Source organism: Pagrus major, chromosome 2 (assembly GCF_040436345.1).
Source record: "Pagrus major chromosome 2, Pma_NU_1.0".
Classification (NCBI taxonomy): domain Eukaryota; kingdom Metazoa; phylum Chordata; class Actinopteri; order Spariformes; family Sparidae; genus Pagrus; species Pagrus major.
In genome coordinates, this window is record NC_133216.1 from 920,179 (window position 1) to 934,324 (window position 14,146).

The 14,146-nt window shown below is 41.9% G+C and overlaps 1 protein-coding gene across 1 annotated transcript in view; it reads right to left on the minus strand.

The window, feature by feature from the left end:
* Positions 1 to 13,141, minus strand: part of fgf12b (fibroblast growth factor 12b) — a 13,656-nt gene extending 515 nt beyond the window's left edge. The window contains exons 1-4 of the mRNA XM_073484828.1: positions 12,943 to 13,141; positions 7,241 to 7,351; positions 5,299 to 5,402; positions 476 to 694 (exon numbers count right to left, since the gene is read on the minus strand). Coding sequence (XP_073340929.1) covers positions 476 to 694; positions 5,299 to 5,402; positions 7,241 to 7,351; positions 12,943 to 13,141 — 633 coding nt within the window. The remainder of the gene's footprint in view (positions 1 to 475; positions 695 to 5,298; positions 5,403 to 7,240; positions 7,352 to 12,942) is intronic.
* Between the last annotated feature and the right edge of the window lie 1,005 nt (positions 13,142 to 14,146).

Consider the following 14,146-nt stretch of genomic DNA (forward strand, 5'->3'; position numbering starts at 1 on the left):
ATGGAAAAATGTTTTTGTTTCAAAGGAAAGAAAAAATTCTCCTGAAAAAACTTAAATGAACAATTTCTCCTTCAGAAGAAATCTCACTCAGTTTCTCAGATAAGAAAATGTCATTCAAAAAAAATCCAGAGAAGTTTTTGTTTGGGATTTTTGTTTTTTTTGACAAGCAATTTTTTTTTTCCTCCTGAAAATCTTTTTTTTTTGTTTTTTGAATTGATCTCTTCACTCGGCTTCACACACGGGGAAAATGATTTCTTCCTGAAAATGTTTTATTTTTTTCACTGGTGTCACAAAACACGTTTTTGTTCTCCAGAAAAAAGTTCTCCACAAATATTGATCCTTTTTTTTTATGACAAAAACAAAATTTCTCCTAAAAATCTTATTCCCGTGATTTTTTTTTTTCCACAAAAATTTCTCCTTAAAAAAAAACATTTTCTTAAACAGAAAAAAAAACATTCTGGAGATTTTGTGTCTTCTCCTGAAACTGCGTCTCACCTTCGATGGGTCTGGGGACAAAGTGTGAGCAGGGTTTGGTCTTCTTCACGCGGTTCCCCTTCATGATGACTCCGTCCTTGTTGAGGCCCAGGAACCAGGCCCGGCCCGACTCGTGCTGCCGGTACAGCGTGGACGAGTAGATGACGTAGTAGTTCTCAAACACCGACTCCTTAAACTTACACTCTGCGGTGAACACATCCTGAGACACACACACACACACACACACACACACACACACACACAGAACAGTTTAATGATTTTTTGTTTTTTACAGATTGTAATTTGTGTTTTTTACTCCACTGGATTTATCTGATAACTTATATTTATAGTTAATGTGCAGATTCAGATTCAGTAAAAAATATAATCAACAAATAAATGATGATGAATTATTATGGATAAAGTATTGATTACTTGATGACACTCAGCAGGATATAAAGTCATTAAAATGAGCTGCAACACTAAAGTGATGAACACGTTAATGCCTCTATAATTATAATAAGAGCTGTGATGATCAATGAACTAATCTATTAAATTAATCCGGCAACTATTTTGATAATTAGTTAATTAGTTTGAGATATTTTTTAATAAAATAAGTGAAACTTCTCTGCTGTCAGCTCTTTACATGTGAATATTTTCTGGTTTTTAACTGGACGAAACACTGATCGACTTTTTAAAATCACAACAGATTATTGACATTAATTATAATACATTCATATAATCAATTATTCTGAAAGGGACCATTCTGTACAACTCTGAATGCAGGATTTTACATGTAATGGAGTATTTCTACACTTGACTTGAGTAAAAGATCTGAATACTTTTGTCACTTGATGACCACTGAGGTATCTCCATGCAAACTGCTGATGAAGACCAGGAGATGAGGTTGAAATCCATCATCATGATCGATCAACACATCGACGCTGAGTGTACGAGTCTAACTAACCATTGTGTTCAGTATCGACTGATCTGCTGATCATTTCCACGATGGATCATCACAGACGTCTTCAAACTGCTTCTTTTGCCTGAACAACAGTCCAGAACCCAGAGACTCTTCAGCAAATCCTCACATTTAAGAAGCCGGAACCAGAAAGTGTTCAACGTTTCTGCCTCAAACACTTATCAATTATCTAAAATAGTCGGCAACTAATCCGTTAAACGGCTCATTGACACTGTGTTAGAAACTCTGATCCGTGTCGCCAAGCCTCAGCTGTCTGTTGGGTCAGTTCCCTCCAGGTATAACAGGTGTGTGTGTGTGTGTGTGTGTGTGTGTGTGTGTGTGTGTGTGTGTGTGTGTGTGTGTGTCCTCTGGATATAACAGGTGGTCGAGGTGGAGCAGAGAGCCAATCAGAGCAGAACAGCCCCACATGATGTCAGAATATTTTAATTATTTATAATTAGGATCTTTTAAAGGTGTAATTATGTCACCTGATGATTGTTTGGTGCATAAAATGTCAGGAAATATTAGAAAATGGCCGCCAGCATCCCCGATGAGACGCAGACAAAGGCGTTCACAGACGACACAAAGATAATAAAAAATATAATAAAAAGTAAAATAAAGCAGAGGACCAACTGAAGTGAAGACCAACCGAACACGATGGGTTGCAACATTTTTCTATGGGATTAAATTGAGTCTCTTAATTCAGTTGCTCCAGCTGCTGTTCCTAAAGGTCTCAAAGCAATGTGGGATCGACAGGTGACACAAAGGGAAAGGAAAGTATTTTTAAAAAATTACTTAATGCAATAGATTGTTAAACTCATCTGCCACAACTGCCAAAGATGCAGTAGTGGGACAGAAAGTTTGGGATATAAAGGAAGACATCGCCTGCATAGAAAGAGATTTTGTTTGTCGTTTCTTGATCTTTAAATCAGCAAGCCGTGAAGATGTATGTATTTTTGGGGTTCATGTGACTGTGGCTATCAGGAAGAACTATGAGCTACATGTTAACGATAGTTGGAGTAACAGTAGACTCAATAAATCAGCCACATGTTGGCATCTCGGTCACTCGCAATAAAATTCATCCTCAGTTCAGCTTATTAAAATATGATCTTTAGACTGTTTGTATCTAGTTTCACTTGTTAATTGACCACTATCAAATTAAAAACAGATGAATGAGATGTTATTTTCATTAATCTGATGTGACTACGAGGTGAGCGAATGGGAGGTTTTCCAGTTCTTTCCATTCAGCATGTATGAAGGGACGGCTGGGGACAGCTAAGACTTTTTGGATGAGTTGATATTGAATTTATAACAAATTATTGTCATTTTATCTCAGCAAATGGACAAAGTGGTATTTATATATATGTATATATATTTTACTGCCTTTAGATGAAGCCTCCTGTGTGTCCACCAGAGAAAAGCCTCCTGAGGAAACGTCCTCATGTTCTTCCTGTTCTCTGTATCGTCTCCATCCTCTCTCTCTTCCTCCATCACTCCATCTTGTTTCTTATGCGGTGCACACAACGACCGAAGAATTGCATTTTAAAGTTTTATGGAAGGAGCAGACATGAATTATGGATGGCGGATGGACTCAGTGAGGCGTTGCAATAATACAACAACTGTAGCTGTAGTGTGTCTACACTGCAGGCTGATCAGGGAGATCCTGTTATTAACTGTTAGTATTATTTTCTAACATATGTATCTGATCTAAACAGATTCTAAAATGGAGCTTCTGCTCCACATTAAGGTCACAGTTTTTGTTTTTAAAATGATCTAAAACCGAAACACAAGCTCTTTCTTTAAATGTGAGGACCTTTATCTGTTAGACAACCTGATATTTATTAATCAATGTCTTAAAATGACACACGGTAAGACAAGGAGCAGCCTGGTGAGTAACTTTATCTTGTCAGGATATTTTCAGTCAGATTCTTTTATTGCACCGGCAGGAAGGTGAGCAGTTACTCTGCCTAAGTGCCCTTGAGCAAGACGGTGGTGCTCCTGCAGACTCAGACCTCTGATGATGGATAAAAGCTGAAGCTTCCGGATCATTTTATATTGTTTGTGTCCCAGCTTTGCTTTTCTCCTAAACAGCAGAAGTTCAGCAGCTGAATCAGAAAAAATCAGAATTTTAACAAATCTGAAAACGCGACCGACGGAAGAAATACAGACTTCAGCTGCTTTACTGTGAAGCTGCTGCGCTTTAGTCACGATTTACCGATTGACTGTTTCGTCTGTAAACTCTGTTCTCACACTGTGGTACAACTGGTGCTTCACAAGCTCCCTTTAGTGGAACCGGGAGGAATCCAACAAATGTTTTTATTTAAATGAAAAAAATGTATTTAAAAACATAAATACTATTAAAATACTGCAGAATTTCAAGTTAAAATACTTAAAGTGACATGTAATTTGAGATCATTTCTGTCTTTCCTGTGATATTTTTGTGGAACATCACAAACATGGCTGCGAATGGAAACTATCAGGAGAAACGTGTGGAACAGGAGGAGAATATCTCTGATCTGCTGACGACAATAAACCAGCACGAGTACTGAAGCAGCGTCACTTAACCATCCTTAGCGCCTGCTAACGTTAGCAGCTAACAGTAAGCAGATTAGAGGCGGCCTACGCTACTGTACTTTAACGTTGGTTATAATGGTGGGACTTGGTGAGCCTAATATTTTCTGAAGTGGTACATGATGTACAAAGTTTGAGAAACACTGGACTACAAAATGTTCTGTTGTCCAACCAACAGTCCAAAACCCAAATGGCGAAGAAAAGCAGCAAACCCTCACATTTAAGAAGCTGAACCAGACAAAGTCTGATGTTAATACTGAAAAAAGACTGAGATGATCAATCGATTATTAGGACAGATGGCAATTAATTATTCCAAACCAGTAATCGTTGCAGCTCGAGTCTGAAGACAGACGAGGTCGCCCGGTTTATATTTTTACATTATTGTAGGAACTTTGTTTCCATCAGTCAGCAGGAAGTGACTGAATGTGAACCGGACACATGGGACATATTTATCTTGGTTTTACAAAAAGATAAATATAATAGAGGATCATTATGAGGTCATCACACAACAAACATCAGTTTCAGAGTCAATTGGAGTTTGTGCAGGAAACGAGCTTCATCACAGTGTTTCATCACGTGATCCTACAAATGTATCAGACTAAATGTTTTTGCTTTTTTCATTTGAGCTAATGTCTTAAAGAAAACACGTCAGGTGACGCAGTATGAAGAATGAGAGCGTCGTGGGGTCGACGGATGGAGTCTGTGATGACCTGTTTTAACTTGGGTCTGTAAATGAACCTACGTAAGAGTCCTTCCACACAAACTCACCCAAAATCCACAACTTTTCCCAGATCATGTCGTAAAAACTCATACTTTTTAAGTCATGAACTCTTCTCGGCCGTCTGAGTTAATTTTCAGCATTTTAATGATTCTCTGAACGTCGCGATCGTTTTCAACTGGATTGTGTTGAAATGTGTCCTGAACATCAGAGACGCTGAGGATCATTTACAACATGTGTTGATTAAAATAGTTGTTGCTGAATGTTTACAGTCATCACATTAAAAACAGGAAGTCATTTTTCAGATTATTTTAATTTCCTTGAAACTTCTGCAGGAGACTCTGCTGATGTTCAGTGCAGATATAAAAAAAATCAAAGATGTTATAATACCTCTTCATTTATGATTTTTTGAAATTGGCCAATATTTCACCCTTTTCACCGGCTGTGATGTCACATGAAGTGGTTTTATTTCATCTGCAGATGTTTGTACTGTGTGGACTTTCCTATCTGTCTGATTCCCGTTGAGCCGAGAGCGACCCGTAAAGCTCACGTAAGACAGACGGACGGGTTTTCTTACTGATGTGTAGAGGAATCCCTCTGCGTTCATGGCCACGTAGAGTCCAGCCTTCACTCCCTGGATGGCCACGACCCTCAAACCTACTGGGATCAGGTTAAACAGAGCTGGAGGGCGAGAGACACAGAGAGAGAGAGAGAGAGAGAGAGAGAGAGGGAGAGAGAGAGGGAGGAGAGAGAGGGAGAGTTGGTTACAGCAGAGGCAGAAGGTCAAATTAAAGAAAAACTTTCAGGGTTCAGATCTTTTCCTTCAAACTGATCAAACCTAAGTGATATTTCTGTCATCAGTTTAAACTCGCTGGTGGGCGAGAGACACAGAGAGAGAGGGAGAGAGAGAGAGAGAGGGAGAGAGGAGGGGGAGGAGGGGGAGAGAGAGAGAGAGAGAGGGAGGGAGAGAGAGAGAGAGAGAGAGAGAGGGAGAGAGAGAGGAGAGAGAGAGAGAGAGAGGGAGAGAGGGAGAGAGAGGAGGGGGAGGAGGGGGAGAGAGAGAGAGGGAGAGAGAGGAGGGGGAGGAGGGGGAGAGAGGAGGGGGAGGAGGGGGAGAGAGGGAGAGAGAGAGAGAGAGAGAGAGAGGAGGGATGAAGTGATGAGAGGTGAGTTAATCCTCGGGGACAGCTCTCTGCAGTGTGGGTGAGGATGAGGAGGAGGAGGTGGAGGAGGAAGAGGCCTGTGGCGATGGTTGCTGTTAATCCTCCTTTATTTAACTCAGAGACAGAGATGAGAGGGGAATCCAAAACATCTCCTCCTCCTCCTCTTGTCCTCTTTTTGCTTCTCTTTTCCAAACCAGAGGATTTAAAGCAGCAGCAGAATCTCGTCCAACAACACCAGAACACAGATCTGCGCTGTCCAACGTCCAGATGTTTGAGGACGGACAGAAATGTTTCCAGAGACGAGGCATCAGATACCTGATCGGCTTCACGACCTCTTTTACTTATCAAATGATCTGATGATCCATCTTTAAAGACAGGAAGTGTTTCTGTGTAAACTAAAGTGTGACTGCTGGTGAAGTTTCCTCTGATGTCACATTTCTGAGTCAGAAAGTTGGAGGCACCTCACCGATCCTGACCTCAAGATCCAAGATGGCTGCTCAGCACATCAACAGCCAGGAGAGCTGCAGAGTTAATGTTTACTGTCTTATTCGTGTCTGTGTGTCTTTGTTTATGACTGATGTCACCATGACATCAGTGTTCACATCAGCTGGTGTGAAGGACGCAGGACAGTAACACTACAGAGAGAGGAAGATGATAATAAAACATATTATGAGTTAGAGCTCCTCCCTGCCTTCATACTGTCATCCCTTTTTGTTTAGTTCACTTCTTACCTTCTTTCTCTTCCTCTGTTTTAGTCTCATCTTACTTTCCTCTTCCTGTCACGTTTCACCCATAATGCAACATGTTTTATCAGATAAAAACACGCCTGGTTTCTGCCCAATATCCCGTTTCATTCAGCGAACGTACACCATTAATCCACTCTCTTCTTTTACATCTGTGCACGTGTAAAAACTTAAAGGAAACCGCATGTTGTTAAAACGCAGGAAGCGTTTTCTGCTCGTGTGCAACGTGACGAAGGAGAAAATGATTTTGTTTTTACAAACCTAACAAATCCCCCATGAGGAGGGTTCGGACCGGAGGAGGCGCTGTGAGAAGTGACGTCACGTTGACAGCTTCACGCCGTTTACTTCCAACTACTGACTGAATCCTGTGACAGTCAGAACCTGATGGCTCCCAGTTATGGGACGATGGGGCTCACTGACTCAGGACAGTAACAGCGGTGCTGGTTATTATCTCTGACAACTTCACTTCAGTTCGGATGCTTCTGTAAAAACTAAACTCTTGTCTTCAGGTGGGTTTTCTCCTGAATGCACTCAGGAACGTGTCGGCGTCACGGTCCCGGGCCGAGCTCAGTGTGTGTTTCAGCAGAACCGTGTGGACGTGTCACAGACTCACTGTAGTCGCTGTTCTCGTCCTTGTTTCCACTGATGGCTCCATCAGGCTGCATCTGCAGGAAGAAGCCCTGCTCACTGAAGAGACGCGTCACGATGCCCTTCAGCTGCGGCTCTGCAACACACACACACACACACACACACACACACACGAGGAGATGTTAGATTAACACTGCCAACACACACTGAGACATCAGCTTCACACACACACACACACACACACTGTGAGCTGAGTGCTGCACCATCCGTCCACTTTAAACACACTTTGAGCACATTTATAATTCAGCTGCAGGATTGTTTGATGTTCTGCTGCAGTCTGTGGACACATTAGCTCTTCATCCTCTTCATCCTCTTCCTCTCTGTTCATGTTGCACTTCAGCACTACAACTCTTACACTGTACCACACACACATCTCACATGAACACTGGTTTCACCATTTTGTCTACAAAGTCTCCACCTCTCAGATATTCTCTCCTGTTCACAGACTGAACAGCAGCACTGTTCATCTGCACAGCGACTGTTCAACACAATGATTCACATGTCTGACCCACAATGATCAGTGAGCTCACACACACACACACACACACACACACGAAGGGTCACAGCGTCACTACGTCCATCAGCCGCCACACATCCGCTGCTCGCCGTTTCTAAGGACGTTTTTTACTTCAGAGTGAGTGCTCTCGCAGCACCAGAGGATCTCTGAGTGAGCTGAGTGTGTGATTGTTGGTCGATGTCAGGATCATTTTTAAAACCCCGTCAGCTGAGTAAACAAAAGTAAACAACTGACACTGAAGTCCAACCAGGAAGTCCAACACGGTTCTGACTCGTCAAAGCGAAATCAGAAGATCTTTGATGGTATTTCATCTCAACCTGCGGCCTCATATGGAGGCTTGAAGCTGCCAACATCAGAAACAAATAAAAAAATATGAAAATCCTTCAAAAATATATTCATATGTCATTAAATGCAACAAAAATATTTATATAATCTATTTTATTTTCCATTTTTAAAAAATTAATTTGTACTTTTTTTAATTTCTGTTATTTACGTATTTATTTCTGTATTATTTCCCATTTTTCGCTTTATTTGTGGTGCATTTAACTGCATATTTATTTTTAAAATATGTATATGTAGTAATTTTTATATTTCTTTATTTATTTCTGATTTCTGATTTTCTGAGCTTTGTGCTTTCACCACACAGTGAAGCGATGTGAAGAGAAAATCCAGAAACTGAAACGGGATTTAAAAAAATAAACGACAACAACGACACAAACGAGGACACACTGGACGCCGTCCTCGACCTCAGAACCTTCAGAGAAAGTCTTATCTCAGTGTCGGTGTTTTTCCTTTTATATCTGATGTTATTAACATTAATATCACAGCTGCATTAACGTGTCTGATTCATGCAGGACGCCCGGAGGTGAAGGTGTGAGGACGTAAACATGGTGAAGCTGCAGAGATGAAGTGATGCTCCAGATGACAATGTGGGCCAGAAGGACTCATCTCCGGCAGAAATAGACCCAAATACAGAGAGAGAGGCTAATGTGGAGCAGGCTGCTGTGCTACTTAACATTCATATAAAGGCACACAGACGGACGGACGGACGGACGGATAACGGGACACGAATAATAAAATAACAGAGTTTATTCCCCGTCGACCGAACCGAACCGACCCGGTCTGATTTGATTGTTTATAAAACATTACATTATTAGCCAGTTATTTGTTACACTTTCCTTCATTCCCACAACGTTAACACTTCTTACAGGAATCAGGAGCGACTTGATAGTTAAAGAATCGTTAATGAGTAATAACTGAGGAGTATATTCTAAGTTCTGTGTCATAGTCAACTGGACCTGTTTCAGTTTGTTGAAGACGTTTCTCCTCTCATCCAAGAGGCTTATTCACTTCTGACTAACTGGAGGAGCTGCAGGCTTTAAACTCTGTGTGGGAGTGTCCCTACAGAGTATGGGAGTGTCCCAACAGAGTGTGGGAGTGTCCTTACAGAGTGTGGGAGTGTCCTAACAGAGTATGGGAGTGTCCCAACAGAGTGTGGGAGTGTCCTTACATAGTGAGGGAGTGTCCTTACATAGTGAGGGAGTGTCCTAACAGAGTGTGGGAGTGTCCTTACAGAGTGTGGGAGTGTCCTAACAGTGTGTGGGAGTGTCCCTACATAGTGTGGGAGTGTCCTTACAGAGTGTGGGAGTGTATAGTAGATAATGAGGAGTTAGTTAAGAACAGAGGAGATGATATATTAATGAATCATTAGGTAATGATTAGTTCATCAATATCTGTGATTTGACATATAAAATGATACATAATACTGAGTAGTTACTGAGTATACTCTTATTACTTGATGATTTTTTTGAAAACAAAAAGTCATGCATGTCGCTAGAATAACTGCTAACTGCTGCTAGCCGTCCTGCCTCTGAGCCCGGAGCATCAGGGAGTGTTGGGATGGGCTGCAGCTAGCTTGTTAGCATGCTAACTACAGTAGATATCTCTGCGGTAAACGTCATAATGTGAAAACAATTTTGTCACATTGTGTTGATAGTAGTTAATTTATCTTACATACTGCACCTTTCAGACAGAGTTGATTTTAAGTATTTTTGTTTCAAATTTCTAATTCGATTGTTTGGTGATCGTGTCGTGACGTCTGATATCCTGACAGATAATTAAAGAGCCTGAAAAGTTTCTTCCAACCAGAAAACAGTAACTAACCCAGTGAACTGAAGAAGAAAATCTGCTCATTCCTTTTATGCTAATTATAAAGTATTTAAAGTGTTTCTACTCCTTGAAACAACCTAAAAATCTTCTGTGCATGTATTCTTAAAAACTCGGAGCTGAAAGAGGCTCAAAGCTCCGTAGAGACTCTTCACCTTCACACATTAAGTCATGTGATCGGTCGTTAACATAAATCTTTTTATAGCGCAGCTTCATCGAGTCCAGCGGCCAATCAGAGAGCAGCCACCTGACTTTGTTTGTGTGATATCTGACGTTTAGTTTGAGGCAGAAGCTGAACGTGACGTCTCGTCAGGACGTTTCAGGTTGATGATTTCTGACTGTGTCTGCAGCGTGTTAATGAAAACACCTCCTCACATGACGCCTCCTTCAAACTGTGAGAACAAACCAGAGTCACATTTTTATCTATTTTAGCTTCAGATCAAACTCCAGCAGCTGTTGTGTGACGGCTCCGACACACCGAGTGTTCCTGCTTCACTCTCAGACAAACACAATATCTGATGCTTCGTTAGGATTAAAGTTTACAAAAGAAACAGGCGCCTGAATCAGCTGCTCATGTCTTCAATAATCATCACTTTAGATTTGATATTTTCAACTGTTTACAGTCTTTATTTACTGTAAACGTAACGAGGCAGAGATTCATTTTATTGTAAATATTTTGATCCCAACGTTTCATTTATTCTGAATATATCTGAAGCAGTTAACATGTTTTTGATTTTTACTCTTTTAAATGACATAAAAACATAAATTATATCTATAAAATTAAATGTTGCAATTTCTAAAACAATACGACTTTATTTTATTTTATTTCCATGTATAAACTCAATAAACTCATTTTTTCTGATATTTATCTCAACATGTTTTTGTCAGTAAAGTTTTGTTGAGTGTGAGCAGACGTTTGTCCTCCGACTGTAGTTATGAAGATGGTTATGATGACTGGAGGATGGAGCTGCTGGCAGACAGTATCGATCGAGGGGCTGATCAATAACTGACAGTCCAGTCAGAGTCAGCAGCTCCAATATGAAACAGACCTCAGTGTTGTTGATTAATTAGAATTATTATTTATCTTTGGATTGATTATGATTGTTTTGACTGGAAAGTGTTGATCAGTCATCGATTGTTTTTCCGATCGTTGTTATTGATTAAAGCTCCTTTTAGATTCAGTTTTATATAATAAGTTCAATAACTGAGGCCATTTCTGAGTCTTTCAGAATAAAAGCCAACATGTTCTCTGAGCGACACTTAAAGAATCATATTTGAGTTATTTTACTAAAATATTTTACCACTTTCTGTTTTGAAATTTGTAAAAACCAAAGTTAAATATAAAAAGTGAAATATAAGAAGTTCATGTATATCTTGCAGCTGGTCTGTCGCCGCGTGTTCAGGCCGTCAGCTCTGATAAAGAGTCTGAAGCTTCACAAACATCTGGACCAGCTCATGAAACTCGGTGTCTTCGTGGTTGTTTTGCAGCTGTGCTTCCTGCGTGTAACAGATCTGATCAGCGAGATGATGAAACATGTGAAGAAGACAAAGTGTTGACGTGGCGAGCGGTGACTCAGCAGCTGCAGAGGTTTGTGAATTAGCGGCTGTGTGGAGACGTTGAAGTGAAGCAGCAGCAGAGCAGCGTAACAGCCCTTTAACAGGCTGTTTGTTGTGTTGCCAAGAAAACATGAAGCGTCGGGCAGCAGCGGGGCGTCGGCTAATGAGACGCTCATAAATGTGTAAAGAGCTCATAAATATTGTGTTAATATTGAAATCGGCCCTGACGAGTTCAGCTCGTCATCCTGCAGGAGCTCTGCTGACATCATCGCTTTTTCTTTTTATACCCGCGTTTAATATTTTAAACTCTTGATGAAAATTATGCAACGATTAATACGACGACCCGGCAGACGACTCTGAGGAGGCTGCAGCCGAACGTCGACTTCAAACTGATGAAACAACTCATATTAACATCAGTGAACCATCTGATCTGTAGAGCAGCTGCTCCACTGTGACAACATCTTTGTTTATCTGCAGGCATAATATCCAGAAGCTAACAGGCTAACACTGAGTAACACGAGCACCACTGTGGGCAAACACAGGAGGTTAGATGGTGGATCTGCTGTCTCATCGTGTGAAGCCACAAAACAACAGATATCACTTTGGATAATTGCAGCCATTCCTACAGCTGAGTCGAGTCGAGTCGAGTCGAGTCGGGTTTAAAGGGAGCAGCATAACCGCTAACTGCTGCTCACCATACTCTTTCCTGTAGTGACTAGCTGCTGTTAGCAAGTAGCTCAGTTAGCCGTGGAGCTAAGTGGCCCTGTTAGCTGACTGGAGTTTGCCTGGATCACAACCGTAGATCACAGGGGGAGTCACCAGACCAGGACCGGACCGGACCAGAACTGAACTCAGCCTCAGTTGGTCAGTGTGAAGACAGAGGACACAGTACAGAGGTGATTTACAGCGACTCTGACCAGGACTGCGACTCCGGGGACGAGAAGACACGGCAGGCGGGGACAGGAGAGGACAGAGAGAGAGAGGTCGGACATCATCAGCGTGTAGAGTCAGAATATTTTCCACGTTACTGTGAACTGAGGATTTATTTGGACCGAACCAGAGGTGACTGTGGAGACAAACCAACACTGTTCTGGTGACTGTGGTTCAGTTTGTGTCCAGTCTGAATGAAGTGTGTTTGACGATGAGTTAACGAGGCGATGAAGCTCGTCTGAGTTCAGTCACAGAGAAACTTGAGTTCAGACGGTTTATTTTTCTGTTTATAATGAAAACAGGTGTCAAAATATTTCCTTTCTTCACATTTAGTTTATGCTGTTGACTTATTAGACTCAGTAGTTTAAATATTTAGACTAAATTCAGGACGTATGTTACAGACTGCTCCTTTAAAGCTAAACTTGGACCCAGCCGAGTGTTTTCTGGCCGGTGAGATTAAAGCCGAGTCAACCTTCGGTCTCGGTCTGTGAACCCACCTGGTTTCCGTCGTACGGGTCGTTTCTTCCCGCTGCAGAAGCGAACTTTGCTGAAGACGCTGAAGATGTGTCTCTCACACAGAGACCTCGGGTCTTTGGTCGGACTCGAGCGTCTCTTGTTGGTGGTGACCTTCTCGCTGTTGGACTCTCTGGCCTGACGTTTTTGTCGGATCAGGGAGCTGGCGATGGCCGCCGCCATCTCCCTGAGAGGTGGGCGGAGCCACTGAGGAGAAATTATCTGCTCCCGAGAGTGAGGGACGCTCGACTGTTAGTCCAGATCAGGTGACATGTCCGAACAGAGTGTCTGATGAAGATGTTTACGGCCGCTCCATGATCCAGAACTGACTCAGAACTCTTCAGATCCACTTTGAGAAGATTTTACAGTCCGGACGCCTGAAGAATCATTAAAGGCTGCAAAGATTAAGAAAACGACATCCTGACCACAGTTTCTTCTTCAGTGGAAATGACTTCAGTCGTTCACATCCTGCAGTTGTTGTTCACACCAGAGGGGGCGACGAAGCTTCAGTCATGATGTTTAATCCAAAGAAACTTTCTTCAACTAAAGAATCATCAAACACGACAAAAAACTACAGTTAATTTGTGTTATTGAACAATCTTTAAATTTCTGAAGGTTTCCTGACGATCATCTTGATTATGAAGAAAAATCAAGTTTAATTATTGATAAACTCTAAATTAGTCAGCACTTACTCCCTGATCCTGGAGCGGAAACTTTCATCTGAGTCTCAAACGGCCACGACTTGTTTTAAACACGACAGACAGCTGCAGCAGATATAAATGCATGAACCAAAATGCATGCTGGGTAATTTATCCGTTTCCCTCTCAGGCTCAGGCTCTCCGGTGGAGGCACATGTCTGCAGGAGCTGCTGCCATTCTCCGGATTTACGCACCGATCATGATGATGCATCCACGAACTGAAGAATCGAACAGCTGCTGCATCGTTTGGTTTCCGGGGGCGGAGGGACGCCGTCGCTCGTTCACACCTCCATCTTCAACATCAGCTCGTCGACAACTTTCAGAGGCATCTTCAGGTCTTCGGAGGATCAGCTGAAGAGGAGTTGAAGAAAGAGAAACAGCGCCGACGTCCAAAGAAGTTGAAAATAATCCCAGAGAGAAAGAGACGATGAACCGACAGAGACGCTACTCTGCTTCCTCTGATCGCCTCCTCCTCCTCCTCCTCCTCCTC